This window comes from Oncorhynchus nerka, linkage group LG23 (assembly GCF_034236695.1).
Source record: "Oncorhynchus nerka isolate Pitt River linkage group LG23, Oner_Uvic_2.0, whole genome shotgun sequence".
Taxonomy (NCBI): domain Eukaryota; kingdom Metazoa; phylum Chordata; class Actinopteri; order Salmoniformes; family Salmonidae; genus Oncorhynchus; species Oncorhynchus nerka.
Window position 1 is genome coordinate 54,256,241 of NC_088418.1, and position 17,754 is coordinate 54,273,994.

At 42.7% G+C, this 17,754-nt stretch overlaps 1 protein-coding gene across 1 annotated transcript; it reads left to right on the plus strand.

Moving 5' to 3' along the window:
* The first annotated feature begins 2,390 nt into the window (after positions 1-2,390).
* Positions 2,391-5,836, plus strand: LOC115107051 (ubl carboxyl-terminal hydrolase 18-like). The gene is made up of 11 exons (XM_029630414.2): positions 2,391-2,498; positions 2,667-2,806; positions 3,263-3,359; positions 3,491-3,621; positions 3,723-3,802; positions 3,927-4,061; positions 4,232-4,327; positions 4,422-4,586; positions 4,766-4,894; positions 5,002-5,045; positions 5,165-5,836. Exons 2-11 carry the CDS (start codon positions 2,740-2,742, stop codon positions 5,235-5,237), a joined length of 1,017 nt encoding a protein of 338 aa, XP_029486274.1. The 5' UTR covers positions 2,391-2,498; positions 2,667-2,739; the 3' UTR covers positions 5,238-5,836.
* Positions 5,837-17,754: the final 11,918 nt, after the last annotated feature.

Here is a 17,754-nt window from a genome sequence, read left to right on the forward strand (position 1 = left end):
CTAGTCGTCTATGAGTTTCTACTCCGTTTATTTAGAATCCAACAGTTGGCGCTGCAAGAGATATGAAAGTCCCAGCCGCAGTGGCAGTGAGGCATTAGAGTGTATGTACAGTTGAAGTCGGAAGTTTACATACACTTAGGTTGGAGTCATTAAAACTCGTTTTTCAACCACTCCACAAATTTCTTGTTAACAAACTATAGTTTTGTCAATTTGTGATTTTCTTTATTTTTACTATTTTCTACATTGTAGAATAATAGAAGAGATCAAAACTATGAAATAACACACATTGAATCATGTAGTAACCCAAAAAGTGTTAAACAAATCAAAATATATTTTCTATTTGAGATTCTTCAAAGTAGCCACCATTTGCCTTGAAGATAGCTTTGCACACTTTATATAATGGCAAATTGTGAACCTCACAACATGAAGTAGTTGTGTACATTATAAGCTTTATACATTTATAGTACAGTACAGTACTTTTACAGTATCTGCTGATGTGCACCAGTTCAATGTTTGTACGATTAGGGGTTTCCTTCATTTTATGAATATAATCCATCCGTTTTCTTTGCATTAATCACAATTTTGTAAATATTTTGAGAAGTATAATTTTGCTGATTGAAGTAGCACTTTATTCATTCTTCTGAACACACCGGAATGTAAGTGTAAAGTTATGCACCAAGAATGAAATGAAACCAAGTGATTGTAATTGTAATGATGGGTAGGTTGACAACGTCACATAAATAATGTGTGCACATTGATGTGGCCGGAAGCCGTACTTTGTTATGATTCTGAGCGGTCAGATAGCTGGTAACAATGACAAGAAGCTGCTTTATGGGGAATTGTAAGTGGCTCGTTTTAGCTAGTTTTATCTTGTTCTTGATACCATGTCTTGTTTTGAGGTGTTTTGACTGATTTCATGTCAATGCTAATATGGCAAAAAAAATCACTAGCTAGCTTATCAACAACTGTCATGATGTATTTGAGAGACAACAAGCTCATTGTGCAAATGTATTTAAGTTTTCAATAAACATTTGGAGACATAATAGAGTTAACATGTTGACAACAATCTAAGATAACCCCCTCTGTTTTGCCCCATAGTTGTCAGTTTTGTTGCTAAACAACCAACCCATCTATGAGGACTGCTCCATCTGAGGAGTACCAATATGGCGGACGGTGGCTTCAAAACCTCTCATTGGGCAATATGAATAAATAGCATTCTAGGGTTTATATACATCATTGGTAAAAAAATTATAATAATTTAAAAAACAAGTGACCGGGTCCAAAAATCTGACCGGGTCCATTCAAATCCGGGTCTAATTGTCCTCGTTCTGATCTGGGACCAACGTTTTGGACCTGTGAAGTAGGGCATCAATTGGGCAATATGGCAGTCACCATACCCTACCTAGCGCAACACCAACAATTTAAAATTGGCAACTAAAATCATTCCAATCCCAATTAAAAGGAAAATGCAGTTTAGCAGGATTAGAGGGCTGGCTTTAGGAACATGCAGAGGGCTCAGAGCAGGGCGAGAAGGCTGTTTGCCCAGCTAGCTGGCTTTAGGACTATGGACAGAGAGAACATTGACGCAGTTCTCCAGAAGACAGTGCAGTTCTATAAGATGGCTAGGTAACTGTTTGACTTGACGTGTAACTAATCTTTTGACCCCTGTGCTGAGCTAGTGCGTAGTAGCTAATTGCAGTATGACATGTTTGTAGAATGTTAAGTCCCCTATCGACTGAGGTGAATGAAGCTACAGCAGCCAATGTGATAATGGCTGGAGTGCATTTAGGTTGTTTTTGCTGTTCTCCTAAATGCATTTGAGAGTTTTTGAATTGTGTAGAAATTGAGTAAATGAGCTGCCATACCCTAGGTTTAGATTAAATGACGCCTCTGCCATGAAGACCTCAACCCCTGGGAGCTTCATCCTCATTCTCCATTGAAGAAATTACAGCTTGATCAGGTTTATCACTAGGGGGTGCCATCCAACCAACTATGTGGGTTTCATACTGTACTGCTCTGAAGGAGGGCCCAAAAAGTTATATATATCTTGTCCCATAATAAGTCCCATATCTTCTCTTGCTGCGAAAGGTTGCCTCCATGCTGATTTAAAATAGTTGCCTACACAGCTGTCTAGAACTACGTGGACAACCTTTTACATAACAGAAGTCCAATTTTTGTTAACTGTTGCTGCCAACTACTTTATAGTCCTGACATGGAATTTTACAGGCAAATGACAGTCAGTGCTGTTTTAAAATACTGTATGTGGCGACCTCCACAAAGCCCAACAATATGATAAGATAGAAATCGGTAGAAATGAATGGCACTTAGCCCAAAGGCCGGCAGATGGCGATATAATGGACTCGGTTTCGTTAGTTTCGTTTTTACCTAAAGTTTGCCAGAAATAGAAAGTGAAAGTGATGCTGCGGTAGTCGCCTCAAGTCGCGTCTTTTCCATATGATTTTTTCCCAAGGCTGTGGATAGTCAATGAGATCGATAAAGTAAGTGAAATCTTTGCTTAAAATAAATACATATTATGTTATATGCAGTGTTTTGGATTCATAAAAATTGCACCCTTAACGTTAGCCTAGTTTCTCAAAGTTAGGTGAACTCAGCTATGTAAAAATGTATGATGACTATCCAGTTATTCATTTGTATTTCACTCACAGGGAGGTGGACCCCTTGGACTTCTTAACTCAACAACAGTAGTCCAGCAATAGATACGATAAAACGATAGCCCTGATGTCTCGAAGAAGTTTCTCAATGTTCTACCGTAGTTGGAGTCTACCTATCGAGAGTAGGTCACAAGGTACGGGCTTTGACTGAATGCATATGGTGGAAAGTAGATACTGAAACAAGCCAATGGGCTTGTTATTTTTCCCTGATCACGGGACCTGATTTACACTTTTCCCTATAATTGAATGCTACTGAGCCGCCATAGGGCCTTGAGTTTTCCCTCTTCCTGATCACATGACCAGGAAAAAAATTTGACCATAATCAGCCGTAGCATCACTGCAATTTACACCACACACTTTGCATTGATCAATATGGACACAAGCACAGGAGGCTGCTGAGTGAATGAAATGCCATCAAACACATGGAAACCATATATTTGCCATATATTTTATGTATTTGATACCATTCCACTGACTCTGCTCCATCAATTACCAACCTCCTGTGAGACATAATACATTATTATTACTTAACTGCCTGGATAGAATTGAGGCATGCAGCGATGTTGTTCTGATCATATTGATGCCCATAGGCCTAAGAGGTCTGCTGAACTATGGCCTGTCATGCTGTGTGAACGCTCTGCTGCAGTCCTTCTCTGCCACCTGGGAACTGGTAGATCTGCTAGAAGGGTAAGCCAGGTAGCAGGTTACAATACTTTGCTATTAAGAATCAACATGTAACAAAGAAATTAGTTAGCTTACTGGTAGTTATCAGGCTGCTTGTGGGAAAGCATTGAGTGCTGGGAATGTTATGTTCTTAGGTGGAACCCAGTTGACCTGGAGAGTGTCCCTTTGTATCTGAGGAAGGTGCTGCTAGCCATGCAGAGTGACCAATCCCAGCCTGCTCCTCATAAAGACTTCCTGCACTGCCTGGACAGAAATTACATCCGCGGTATGAGTAGTCTGTGTCATTACATAAAAAATAAAAAAAATTATGAATTACAGAGAATATCATTTTACTGTCTGCAACTTTAACAAGAATGTGTTTCTCAGACAATGTTCAGCAGGATGCAGATGAGGTATTCCTTTCCATTTTAAACCTTATCCAACAACAGATGAGTGACAAGGCCTTGGTATGTACTACTTAAATTGACATAATATTAGATCGACTAAAAAATAACAACAGGGACACCCAACAAAAAGCATGTTGGAGATGATACGATAGGAAGCTTCTCTGTCTGTGTTCTCCATCCCCAGGCTCAGGAGATTCAGTCTCTGTACAAGGTTACCGTGGAGACATACCTTCAGTGTCTAGAATGTAAATACATCGAAACTGGGACCAGCTTTCTACTCAGCCTCCCCATGCACATAAGGGAGAGCCATGACTCCCTGGTGAGGGTTCCCTCAAACTTGGCTTGAGTTTTCTCTTATATTGGGATTCTATTCAAAGTACTTAGCACGGAATGTTACATTGCTCTATTTGATAGCTGTCAAAGGGAGGATGTGGTTTGTTTAAAATGAAGATGTAGTCTCTGTGTCTTTCCTATTCTGTGGTCTTCCAGGAGGACTGCATACGGTTCTTCTTCGAGCTTCAGGAGCTAAGGGATGGAGATAAGTGCTACTGTGAAAGTTGTGGAGAGAAGAAGCCATCCAAACAGGTCAGCTCTTTATAACTGAAAGGATGTTCCATTGTAGAGACTGTTGTGATTTGCCTGTTAACTGAATTACTCAATTTTGTTCTTTCTTATGTAGGGCTTCAAACTCATCTCCCTGCCCCCTGTCTTGTGTATTCACCTGAAGAGATTCCGTAATTCCCGTGGTTACACTAGGAAACTACACTGCAAAGTCACCTTCCCAGAAACCCTGAACATTTCTGAGATCTTGACAGTAGAGGCACTGTCAGAACGTTATGTACAGGTAGATAGGCAGATGTTTACCATTTTTGTTTGAGGCATGCTAATATACAACATTATGCACATAAAACAATTACACATGGGCCTCTATATAAACACAATGACATTTTATCACAACATCATTGGAGGGAAATAGTACAGCTGTACTGACGGACATCAAATTGTATTTGTTCGTTCTTTCAGAGTGACAGCCAGTACAGTTTGTGTGCAGTCATAGTGCACTCCGGCGTTGCCATGTTTGGACACTACACAGCATACGTTCGTCACAAGGACCAGAGCTGGTACCACGCTAATGATAGTTCTGTACGGCAGGTAAGAGAAAATGAGCGGAAGAATGTTTACACCACTCAGCAAGTTTGTATTACACCTATACGTTTTTTGGTATCATTAACAGTAACCTAACATTTGCACAAACACAGGTTAGCTGGAAGGAAGTACAGAACACCTATGGAGGAAGTCTAAGGTAAGGTTTTAACACAAAATGACTTCTCTTCAGAATGGCGACAACTCTCAGTATTATCCTCGATCAATTCTGGGGCGGAAATGGCATCAGTTGACAGGTGTCTTATCCTTTGTTAACAGAGAAGGCACAGCATATATGCTGCTCTACAGACGAACCCCAGAGGGAAAGCAACAGGAGTGGTCCTCAGGCTGACGGAGCTAAAGGGATAAAGAGTGGAGACTGGAGACCGTAGGAATCAAGGACCAAACACAAAGTGCACAACTACCTATTGGAGGGGTTGTTGTCTTCATTTAGCATTGGGGATGTCATTTATCTGGATGATTTTCACTTTAAAATGATGGGTAATGGGTCATTGTTTATGTGCAATTACGTGGATTTGTTTAAGTATATGTGGTGTGGTGTGTATATGTTTTGAGGTTTTGTTTATACTGGATATGTTGGACATTCATAGGGCATTACTGAGCTTAGCCAATAGGTGGAGGCAAAGACCCTTCACCCTGTCATTAGTACAGTCATCTTGTAAGCTCCTGAGTCTACACGTTCTGAAAGTGTTCTGAAACCACTATAAGACGGGTGGTTTGAAGAGAGTGCTGAGTTGAGGTATTCTGGGGGAAAACCTGAAAAAGGCCATTGACTCATTGGTGATAATATTTGCCTGACATGGAAACATGTGACTCACCTTGTTTCAGAACAATTGGTTTATACAGTAGTTACTGGTACTCTGTTCTGTTGTGATTTCACTACCGATATAATGCTGTCAACAGAGAAATAAACGGTAATTTTCCCAGCTAGCACCTGGAAATGTATTGCGTCTTTTCCCAGTTACTGATATGAGCCCTGCAAGACCTAAAACACTCACCGTATGTGCCACAGGCTCTCTCAATACTCATACTTAAATGTGGTTTGGAATGACATGCATTGAAATGTCATGTTCTTGTATAATCTTCTCTATTGTTATTTTCTTATCTTCTATTTTCTTATCTTCTATTTTATTCTCATTTGCCTATCATCTTTCTCTCAGAAAAGGAGAGTGAGGCACAGATAAAATATCTCCAATCCACCTATTCCTTCTCAACATACTTTACAGTATATACTTTACAGTGCATGTACAACTGGTATAGGCTGTCTGTCTGGGGAATCTCACACATAGTTAATAAAAACTGTTCCCACTACCCTAGCCAAGACTGAGGACCAGTTGAAATGGTGCCCGTGTGCTCGCAGCCTGCCTCGCGCTGAAAGAATGGAAGACGTCTGCACAGTGCAACAGGTTAAGTAGCCTACGTGGGCATCTCCCACCCGCAGTCCGCGAGCAGTAGCAGAAGTAATGTGTTCAGTGTGTACAGTGGTGATGTACAGTTATTTTGCTGGCGTGTCCCTGTTCCTTTTAGATGTTGCATTTCTAGAGTTGACGCTTGAGTCTACTCAACACTACAGAAATGTGACAGTTTTGTAACTAAGTCTTACACCTCACTCTTGATTGGTAGATATACACTGCTCAAAAAAATAAAGGGAACACTTAAACAACACAATGTAACTCCAAGTCAATCACACTTCTGTGAAATCAAACTATCCACTTAGGAAGCAACACTGATTGACAATAAATTTCACATGCTGTTGTGCAAATGGAATAGACAACAGGTGGAAATTATAGGCAATTAGCAAGACACCCCCTATAAAGGAGTGGTTCTGCAGGTGGTGACCACAGACCTCTTCTCAGTTCCTATGCTTCCTGGCTGATGTTTTGGTCACTTTTGAATGCTGGCGGTGCTTTCACTCTAGTGGTAGCATGAGACGGAGTCTACAACCCACACAAGTGGCTCAGGTAGTGCAGCTCATCCAGGATGGCACATCAATGCGAGCTGTGACAAGAAGGTTTGCTGTGTCTGTCAGCGTAGTGTCCAGAGCATGGAGGCGCTACCAGGAGATAGGCCAGTACATCAGGAGACGTGGAGGAGGTGGTAGGAGGGCAACAACCCAGCAGCAGGACCGCTACCTCCGCCTTTGTGCAAGGAGGGGCACTGCCAGAGCCCTGCAAAATGACCTCCAGCAGGCCACAAATGTGCATGTGTCTGCTCAAACAGTCAGAAACAGATTCCATGAGGGTGGTATGAGGGCCCGACGTCCACAGGTGGGGGTTGTGCTTACAGCCCAACACCGTGCAGGACGTTTGGCATTTGCCAGAGAACACCAAGATTGGCAAATTCGCCACTGGCGCCCTGTGCTCTTCACAGATGAAAGCAGGTTCACACTGAGCACGTGACAACACGTGACAGAGTCTGGAGACGCCGTGGAGAACGTTCTGCTGCCTGCAACATCCTCCAGCATGACTGGTTTGGAGGTGGGTCAGTCATGGTGTGGGGTGGCATTTCTTTGGGGGGGCCGCACAGCCCTCCATGTGCTCGCCAGAGGTAGCCTGACTGCCATTAGGTTGGCGGTTGGCCCTGGGTTCCTCCTAATGCAAGACAATGCTAGACCTCATGTGGCTGGAGTGTGTCAGCAGTTCCTGCAAGAGGAAGGCATTGATGCTATGGACTGGCCCGCCCGTTCCCCAGACCTGAATCCAATTGAGCACATCTGGGACATCATGTCTCGCTCCATCCACCAACGCCACATTGCACCACAGACTGTCCAGGAGTTGGCAGATGCTTTAGTCCAGGTCTGGGAGGAGATCCCTCAGGAGACCATCCACCACCTCATCGGGAGCATGCCTAGGCATTGTAGGGAGGTCACACAGGCACGTGGAGGCCACACACACTACTGAGCCTCATTTTGACTTGTTTTAAGGACATTACATCAAAGTTGGATCAGCCTGTAGTGTGGTTTTCCACTTTAATTTTGAGTGTGACTCCAAATCCAGACCTCCATGGGTTGATAAATTTGATTTCCATTGATAATTTTTGTGTGATTTTGTTGTCAGCACATTCAACTATGTAAAGAAAAAAGTATTTAATAAGAATATTTCATTCATTCAGATCTAGGATGTGTTATTTTAGTGTTCCTTTTATTTTTTTGAGCAGTGTATATTTTTGGGCTGCCCCCTATAAATGCTACTCTGTTTTTGAATAAAATCCAATAAAAAGTCATTTGTCACATGCTTCGTAAACAACAGGTGAAATTCTTACTTACTTTCCAACAATACCAATAGAAAAATAATAACATGAGGAATAAACAGAAAAATAATAGATATTTGACTTTGATAGTTGAAATAACAGTTTTGAATTTCAGTACTTACAGCAGTAAGACAATGACATAGAACAATGTGCCCAAAATAATTCTGAACTTGGAGTTAGATGATAGACCTCTTTCTCTCTTTTTCTCTCTCTTTCTCTTCTATTATAGTGGTAATTTAATTATTGATGCCCAGTTACAATGAGGCCAACACTAACCAGGTGTTATTGCGTGAATGTCCCCTTATAGTCACAGGATGGCTGACGTGTGCCACAATTTTCACTCGGGGAGAACACCTGCCGTGACACACCCCTCCATACCACATCATGTGGCTCCAGTGTACACTTAACTTACCTTAACACAGGCAACACATTAGCTCCTATTCATACGTGTGGCACACGCTACATGTCTGCACCATCATTGTTGAGCCTCCTAGTCTGTCGTCTGTCCTTTGTACTGTCATTACCCACCTGGACAGTGGACACCTTATGGGAGGCACCTTATGAACCGTTCTTGTATTTGGAAGGTTTTCAGTCGGTCTGGAGGGTATTGGTTACTGTATTGTGTTTACAGGATCTACTCTTCTAGATCTTGGCAAGGTGACTTATCTCTGCCCATAACAGTGACCGTTCTTGACACGCCAAGAGCGAGGGAAGAGACTAAACTAGCATGTGGCCCAGCTGAACTCATTGCCTGACCACAGTGTCATCTAGGTCAGAGGTTCCCAAACTTTTTCACTCAGATCCCTCTTTCTATGGGCACAAGCACTGTTCATGACCCAAACTGTTCACAGCCCTCTTGTTGGCAGAGAGAACATTTTGCAGGTTTAATGCTTATTTCCTGCAATTCTACACATTTTGTCATGGGGTTCAGAGAACATTTAGCCGTTTTAAAAGCCAATTTTCTTGCAATTCTACATATTTTGCCATGTCTAATGTGTATTGGTGTGATTTTTGACTACAAAATCTATGGGCTAAAAAACCTAGCTAAAAAAAACTTTAGCTGACTTGGGCTACTTGATCTGGACATTTCTGACAAGTTATAAATAGCTCTCTAAGGTATGACATGACAAGAGGATAACTGATGATGTACTACCCAATTTCGAAATTGTACCTTGTGCATTCTTTCTACTATTACAACTTTCAAGAGTAAGTTGAAAGTCGGACTGAGTTCCCCAAAAAACTGATGTAGGTGATGATATTCTACAGGCTTTGCTGTGTGGAAACTCTCAAGTGCTAGTGTTGTCTTTGGGCAGGCTTCCTAATGCTTTGGGTTCTTTGTTTATGTGTGTGTACCAGTTACTAGGAGAGTGTGGATGGTTTATGGTGCATTTCAGGAGCTCAGGTCAGTGGTTTGCTTGAGAATGTGAGTGAATCTTTGTGACATATCCCTACCCAACCCAGTATTCCGTCTGTCTTGCCAAAGATGGCAGTTTCAGAATTCAACATGGCTTCCTTTGGGCATTTCTCACTGCTTTCATCCACTTAGTAGCTGTGAAAGAGGGGTGTTACATCACTGGTGTCATCCGTCCAGTCTTCCTTCCTTCCTCTTTAGCAGTGTTTACTGCACAGTATATGCTGCTGTGCAGAGGATTCCATTCACAGAAATGCCCGTTGACTCTCAGGGCTTAGTAGTCTAAAGCAATATTTTATAATTATTCAGAGGACAATGACTTTCGTAGGATTGAGAGACAAACCCCCCTTTGTGTTGCCTTTGCAGTCACCATCTCGTATCTAGAACCAGGACATTGCCAATGGCGTTAGTTAGAATAGTTTGATTTAGTGCTGACTTTTCACCTACTTCACCATGATGAAAAGCCTACGTTCCTCCATATGTCCAATGACAACTACTTGAATCTCTTATTTCCACCCTGTCATGACTAGGCCTACTCTTCTATTTTAATCTTAGTCAACCTGTCATCATGAAACCTCTAGCTTATCTACCGGCTGTCGTGGTTATGTAATGGGTTTTCAAAGAGGAAATGAATCTGCTTCACTCTCCGTGTTGAGTGTGCAGACCCTGGTGACCATGGTGAAGGGAGGATGTAAATAATAACAAACAAGAACTGAATGCGAATGTCTTTTGCATCACTTTGATATTTCCATTCGTATCAATGTAGAATAATATAATGGAATGTAGCACTGAAACACTATCCACTTGTTGTCTCTTGAAAATGAAAGGTGCATGATTCTGACCTGCCACAATAGGTTTATCATTAATTATAGCTGTACCGTCTAGTGGTAAATGTAGACCAACGCCTAATTCTTGTGAGATGGTCTTCCATCTGTTGAGCAGTGAGACATCCATCTGTCAGTTCATTGTGGAGGTATCCCTGTGATGTACTTTGATTGGTGGCCTGTGACACTTCACCTTTGCTTCTAGGGTCATGACCCTTGACTCATATTGATGTCAGCACTGACTGACTGTGAATGCAGGCATGTGTTCCTACGATACTCTGTCTAAATGGTATTCCTAATAGTCCTAGGTTCCTACCAGTAACCCTTGTCTAAGATTCACTCATAAATTAAACTGTCTGGAAACAGTAGAATCTTTTCTCTGGTCATATATAGGCTGCCGTGCTTCAGCTTTCCCCTTCTGAGTTTACAAAATATATCCTCTCCAGAGGGAGTCTGGACCTCATGAAGTTTACCTCTCCCCTCGGTCAGCTTTGCTCCCAATGAGTCTAGTTGGCGTGAGGGTCGTAAAACTAAACTAAAACTGTACATCTGCTGTGTTTTCTAAGAGGATGTTGTATCATATGTCTGACCACCATAAATAAAGATTCAAAGACTGAGGGAGAGGTGTGGTTCGGATTTGGTTCGCTTTCTGTTGTCACCCAGGAAATGAACTCAGACAATCTTATCTTCTTCAGAGCGTTGGCTAACAGCTAACATGATATGATGTCCCAGTCTCTATTCATTCTACCTCTATTACTACCCCTCTGTTAGCACCTTATCTTCGTTAGTTGTCAAACTGGGATTCCAGGCCAGATCAGTGATCTGTCTCACTCCGTGAGATAGGCCTTCTCAGGTTGCAGGGGAGAAACGGTCCTCTCTGTTGACTTCACACAGGGCCCTGATAGCTGGCCCTGCCTGTGCATGCCATCGCAAAAGACTCTGTATTCTCTTGCTCCAACATGTACAGCGGCATCCGATGGTTCCCACACTTACAGTGACTTTTTATTTTGGCTGGTATTGCAAATGATTGCAAATGTTTAGATTCCTCTCAAGTATACTTTGAGAATGTGGGTTTCTTGTCCAAGCAGTTACTCATGGCTCATGTAGCCTATCTAATTTAACAACATTCATATCAGAAGAGCAGTATGCTGCCATATCATGTCAGGAAATAGGTGCATCGGTTTAAGAATTACATCACAAATTACTCTTCTGCAGAGAACAGTCCACTTTAGGCTATGACATAACGACTTTTAATGAATTTATGCAGTGATTGTAACCCTTCTCTTAGCAGTGCTGGAAGCTCAGACTATGGTTATTTCATCTAGCATCTTCAGGTCTCTCTCACTGTACTGTACTGCAAGCATGCAGGAACATATAGAATTAGAACCTCAGGCTAAACGGCTGCCTCATCATTCCAAGCTCTGGGCTGAAGTGATAAGTCCACAGCACAGTGTTGTATCTGCTCCTGACACATTTGGCGTGTGTCCCAAAACACCCTATTCTCTATTCCCAAAGGGATCTGGTCAAAATTTGTGCATTATATTGAGAATAGGGTGCCATTTGGGACGCTAACCTTAGATAGCGATCGTGTTGAGTGTGCTATGTGTGCAATCAGTTCTCTCATCAGCAGAAAAGTTAATGATATGTGCAGGGGGACGTGTGGGGGAGGCTCTTGTGACCCGTGACACAAACTGAAACTGTCCTGTGCAAACATACTTTTTTGCCTCTCTGCTTGTGCCCCTTCACCATGTTTAAACATTGATCCAGACTGTATGTACTGTTCATTTGCTAAGGATTGTGGACTTGGCTCCTTCGAGCCGAGGTATCAACTGTCAAACCTTTTTGACCTGTTCTCTTCTTCAGCCGCTCCTATTTCCGGACAAAGGCCCTCTAATGCAGGTAGCTGGTGTTGGCATTCCGGCTGGATTCCTACCTTGGAGAAGTTGCTGGGATCTGGAGGAAAAATGCATGAAAAAAAAGGCAGACTCTCATTCACAGGGTTTAAAGTTCTGTGGGAAAATGTGGGCAGGACAGGAGGTGTATGGCAGTGGAATGTGAACCTTGGCATAGCTCACCAGTTACTATGACAGTGACACACACAGCCTTGCAGACTGATAGGGTGGAGGTCCATAGAGAGAGAGAGAAAGGCAGCTATATAATAGGGTGTGATCTTAGTCAACAGGACAGGGCAGAGTTCTTTTTTTAACATTTAGGCCTAGACTGTTGTTTTAGATCTTCCTTTGTAGTCGTGTTTGGAGACATTCAACAAACCATCAATCTATCATGAGCCATGATTAACAGAGATTGGCCGAGGGGACTTCTGATTATGAGGTCATTTCCTCTTAACCCCAGACCAGACTGTCCTATGGGTCTTCTCAATGGTGTCCTCCTAAAGATCAGGAGGCATTTTGAACATAGCGTAGCATACGAATGATCAGTCGTCTGTTGAGCTAAGTTACATTGTCTGAAGCCTTACATCGTTCTATGGTAGCCAGGCTAGTTCTACCACACATGATCACACTTGTTGAGGAGTGAGACAAGGAGAATTCATGGTTGAGTAAGGTTTGTTAAGGTTCTGACCTCACCTTACTCCAACTACTATGACCCTTCTCTGAGCTGTATCTGAGCGGTGGTCTGTGAAGATTAAGTGCTCCGCTTTGCTCTCAGCAGAAGAGGAGCCCGGATGCTCTCGAAAAATAGTTTTCAACTTAAGGGGATGTGAAATGAGCTGGACAGTGGCCAAATGTTGTCAAATGGCCACAGTCACGTACCTTTGAATGCTTCGGCCCCCAAAAAAACATTCCCTCTGTGAAAGTGCTGTGTCTACCATGAGAAGCCTCCTACTTCTGAGGCTGAGAAACATTGGGCTTTACCTGATGTCACACAGGAAGAATGATAAACATCCTGAATGTCATCTGTTGATAAACACCCCAGCCATTTTCAAATGTAATCTTGTTTAGAAGTTTCTCTTGTCTTAACCTGCCATCTGTTCATCTTGTTTTATGTATGTGTTGGTTGGTTCTTCTTACACACAGATATCATGATGTGCATTCTTGTTTTGCAGTTTCTGAGAGCTTCTGGCCACTGCTATATTTAAATGAAAATTCCACCCAAAAACTATATTTTGATATTAGTTTCATTAGTCCATTTTTGACATAGTCACAACATGTTGTGTTTGCCAGCAATCACATTTTCAAGATATGTAACTTTCAAAATACAGAAATCCTCGGCGTAGGATGCATTTTGCATCATATGAAGCTGTGTTTTGCATCATATGATGCAAAATCCATCATACGCGGATGATCTCTGTATTTTGAAAGTTACATATCTTGAAAATGTGATTGCTGACAAACAAAACATGTTGGGACTATGTCAAGAATGGACTAATGAAACAAATACCGGAGTTTCCCTGTCATATAAGACTACACAACAGTCATTGGAAGTCACTTCACCTGCAGTATTGTTTTTACTATTTCCATTACACTCGAAAATAGTGCAAAACAAATATTTATTTCTTAGAAAGGGGTTATAGAAAGAGCTTATACTCCTGGTGGGGAGTGTGTGTGGAGTGTGTGGTTGGAGAGTTCTGGATGAATTACATGGGGAAATGAAAGGAGGCCTGCTGTAACCCACAGGTCCATTCTGGGAGAGGAGACAGCCTCTGATGTGGCTTTATAACATTTCCTAAAAAGCGCAAAGCCCCCTGGGATGATACCAAAACCAGTCATCAATGGAGTGGTGTGCGCGTGTGTGTGTGCCTCACTATGCTGTATTGTTCATCCTTCCTTTGATATCTGAGGATACAGTTGGCTATCTGTGGCTTCCCACATACACACACAGTATGTCCTCCAGAGCCCTAGAAGAGGCCAGGGGAGCACACCCCATCAGGCAGTTGTTTTCTCTCCTTTACACAGTGTTGTGTCTTCAGGGGCGTGGTTCATTATAGCTGAAGCCCTCTATAGAGGTCCTGCCTTGGAGGCATTTTGTGCTTTCTCACAGCTATGACATCAGTCATGCACACCCATCTGTAGCCTGGGTTGTTATCTGAGACAGCTGGTGCACTAATATCTACTTTCGGTGTGTTTGTAATTCAATTCTTACACAACCTTTGACTTTGCACCGCAAAGTGATGCAAGCACCTTTTAATATTGAGGAAATATTAATTATGTATTAGAAGTCTGTATTTCTGCAGTTTGTACAGTCAAATCCTCCTTGTTTTAAGCCTTCAGCTCCTTTTCTGTGCCTGTGTGAGGCACATTCATTCGGTTTGAGACCCAGCCCTCTCTAGTCCAAACCCCCGCTCATCTGCAGTCTGTTATGGCGGACCGGGGGATGACATCATGCTCGTCTCGGAGAGAGCAGTTGCTGGTAATTGGTGTGCTCTACTCCACCAGCGATGCGGGCCAAACGGAACACACACGGCGGAGCCAGGCAATGCAAGTCAGATGCACTGCTGGGTTTTTCCAGAGTGGCTGACTTGACTGGGGCCACAGAGAGAGCCAGACACAAGAGGCCTCCGAGAGGGGGCTGCTCCAACTGTAAATGTCAGAAATGAATGAAGGGGCCTCAACCCAAAATTGAATCTGATATAATGCGCTCCAGGCTAGCCCAGACGTTTGATCTGATTCACAATGTGACGCTGTCGTCGACGTCGACTGGGATAGAGCTGTGCCTATTCTGGATGTTATGACATGGCAGAAAGGATTTTCATGTGTTCTTGGATGCTTTTGTGGAATCAGAGCTAGGCGTACATCAATGAATGCACAGTTACTCACACAGCTTTACATTAAAGTTGCATTGGAGCTCTGTACCTCTGTAGATCTCTCTGGTCAATAGGCCTAGAATGGTAAAAGCAACCCTCTGTATCGCCGTTTCAAAGCGGCTGCAAACATCTTAACGTCGTGCAGGGAGCATGTTTTTGTATCTTTGGTCTTAATAATACAAAGGTCCACGAGGCATTCATTCACCGCTTATTCTGAAACCCTTAGTGCACGTTTGGTGATGGTAGGAAGATTACACATCTGGAAATAAGATTAGGCATTTGTTCACGGTTTAGATGTGTGTCTTGGGGACGCAAATTACATCAGTGGGACAATAACATGCAGCCATTTTTTGTGGCAATGTGAGCTGAGGCGAATTGGCAACAGTGAATATGTGAAAAAAGCATGCTTTTGCCCTCTCTTTGGCCAGCCATCCACCTCTGTCTTGCAAAGGATCCTATTTGTTTGTACAGAGAGCTTTCACCATGTTTCCTGCTATGTGGTTGTTGAAGGAAACACCAGAGGCGAGGCATGTTGATTCTGTGATATTGTTGTTTGTAGAAATGTTGCATAAGCTTCCTCCTCATCTTTGTTGTTATCTGTAGATGTTGTGAGAACATGTTCGCTGCAGTTGGCACGTTTGGGAAAACCCCTAGAGTATGACAAACAAGTGAGGGCAGAGCTGAGCGTGTTGGCACGTGCCCGTCTCCCGCCTTCTCAGCCACGTTTGAGAGCGCTGGTGCCCCATATATTTATGCGAGACAGTCTGGGTGGTGAATGGAGGGCAGGGCGAGAGGCTCAGCGTGCCTCGCAGGTGGTGAGAAGAGATCATCACAGTTCCTGTGAAGAACAAAGTGCAACTCTGTGTGTCTGTGGGTGAAGAGCAGAGCATACAGAACTGTCAGAGGAAGTGCCCATGCAGACTTACCAGCGTTGGGCAGATGACTCACTGACAATCAAAATGAGATGTGTAGAGTGGTTGTTGCAATAGCCAGGCCTTGAATTTGTTAATGCATCATATAAGTGGGTATCTTAGGCAAGATAGTGCTGTAATTTCTTTGTCTTTGCAGTGCCCACCTATTTAATTAATTTCCATTAAAGTGAAGAAATCTTTGAATCACACTTAATGTAAGATACAAATGTATTTTTTAATTTTTAATTTTTAAATTTTATTTATTTCACCTTTATTTAACCAGGTAGGCTAGTTGAGAACACCTTTATTTAACCAGGTAGGCTAGTTGAGAACACCTTTATTTAACCAGGTAGGCTAGTTGAGAACACCTTTATTTAACCAGGTAGGCTAGTTGAGAACAAGTTCTCATTTACAACTGCCACCTGGCCAAGATAAAGCATAGCAGTGTGAACAGACAACACAGAGTTACACATGGAGTAAACAATTAACAAGTCAATAACACAGTAGAAAAAAAAAAGAAAAAAAAGAGAGTCTATATACATTGTGTGCAAAAGGCATGAGGAGGTAGGCGAATAATTACAATTTTGCAGATTAACATTGGAGTGATAAATGATCAGATGGTCATGTACAGGTAGAGATATTGGTGTGCAAAAGAGCAGAAAGGTAAATAAATATAAACAGTATGGGGATGAGGTAGGTAAATTGGGTGGGCTATTTACCGATAGACTATGTACAGCTGCAGCGATCGGTTAGCTGCTCAGATAGCAGATGTTTGAAGTTGGTGAGGGAGATAAAAGTCTCCAACTTCAGCGATTTTTGCAATTCGTTCCAGTCACAGGCAGCAGAGAACTGGAACAAAAGGCGACCAAATGAGGTGTTGGCTTTAGGGATGATCAGTGAGATACACCTGCTGGAGCGCGTGCTATGAGTGGGTGTTGCCATCGTGACCAGTGAACTGAGATAAGGCGGAGCTTTATCTAGCATGGACTTGTAGATGATCTGGAGCCAGTGGGTCTGTCGACTAATATGTAGCGTGAATTTAAGATATTCCTGGTTATAATTTATTCTCTGTGGACTGTGTTGGGAAATGCTTGCTAGTTTTAGTTTGGCTGGTGTATGCCGTTACAGTGATGACCTAGCCTCCTGACTTCCTGTGACAAGTCATCTTAGGACAGGAAGTGCAGCTTGTGAAGGGTGACCCAGCTAGCTCCAGTCAAAGCCTATCTCATGACACTGCCTATTGGCTTGACTGTGAGAAAAGATGTTTCCAATACGGCTGAAGCATCTTTCCTTTTCTTCTACAGTAACTCACTGCCGAGGCATATTTTCCAGCACACCCTCTCCCAACTGGTGAGCTAGCTGTCGAGGCAGCAACAGTGCCTGAGGGAGGAAATTATTGTAGCATATGGGAATGCGTTATCACTCCTCGTTCCCCCAGTAGATCCCTCATGCTTCATACTGTACGCCACACTCGGTAGAACCTTATCCGTTAGATGTGAAGAAACACATGTTGCGGCTCTGACCGAATGACATGTTTTCTATCTGTCCCCCCATTTGATGTGAATTGTTCCTGACATGTAATGTCAGCCAATGTCTATTCTAAGGTCATGTATATTGAAATGTATTTGCCAAATGTCATGTTGGTTCTTGTTGTTAGCCGACACACAGTGGAAAGTGGCTGTATCATGTTC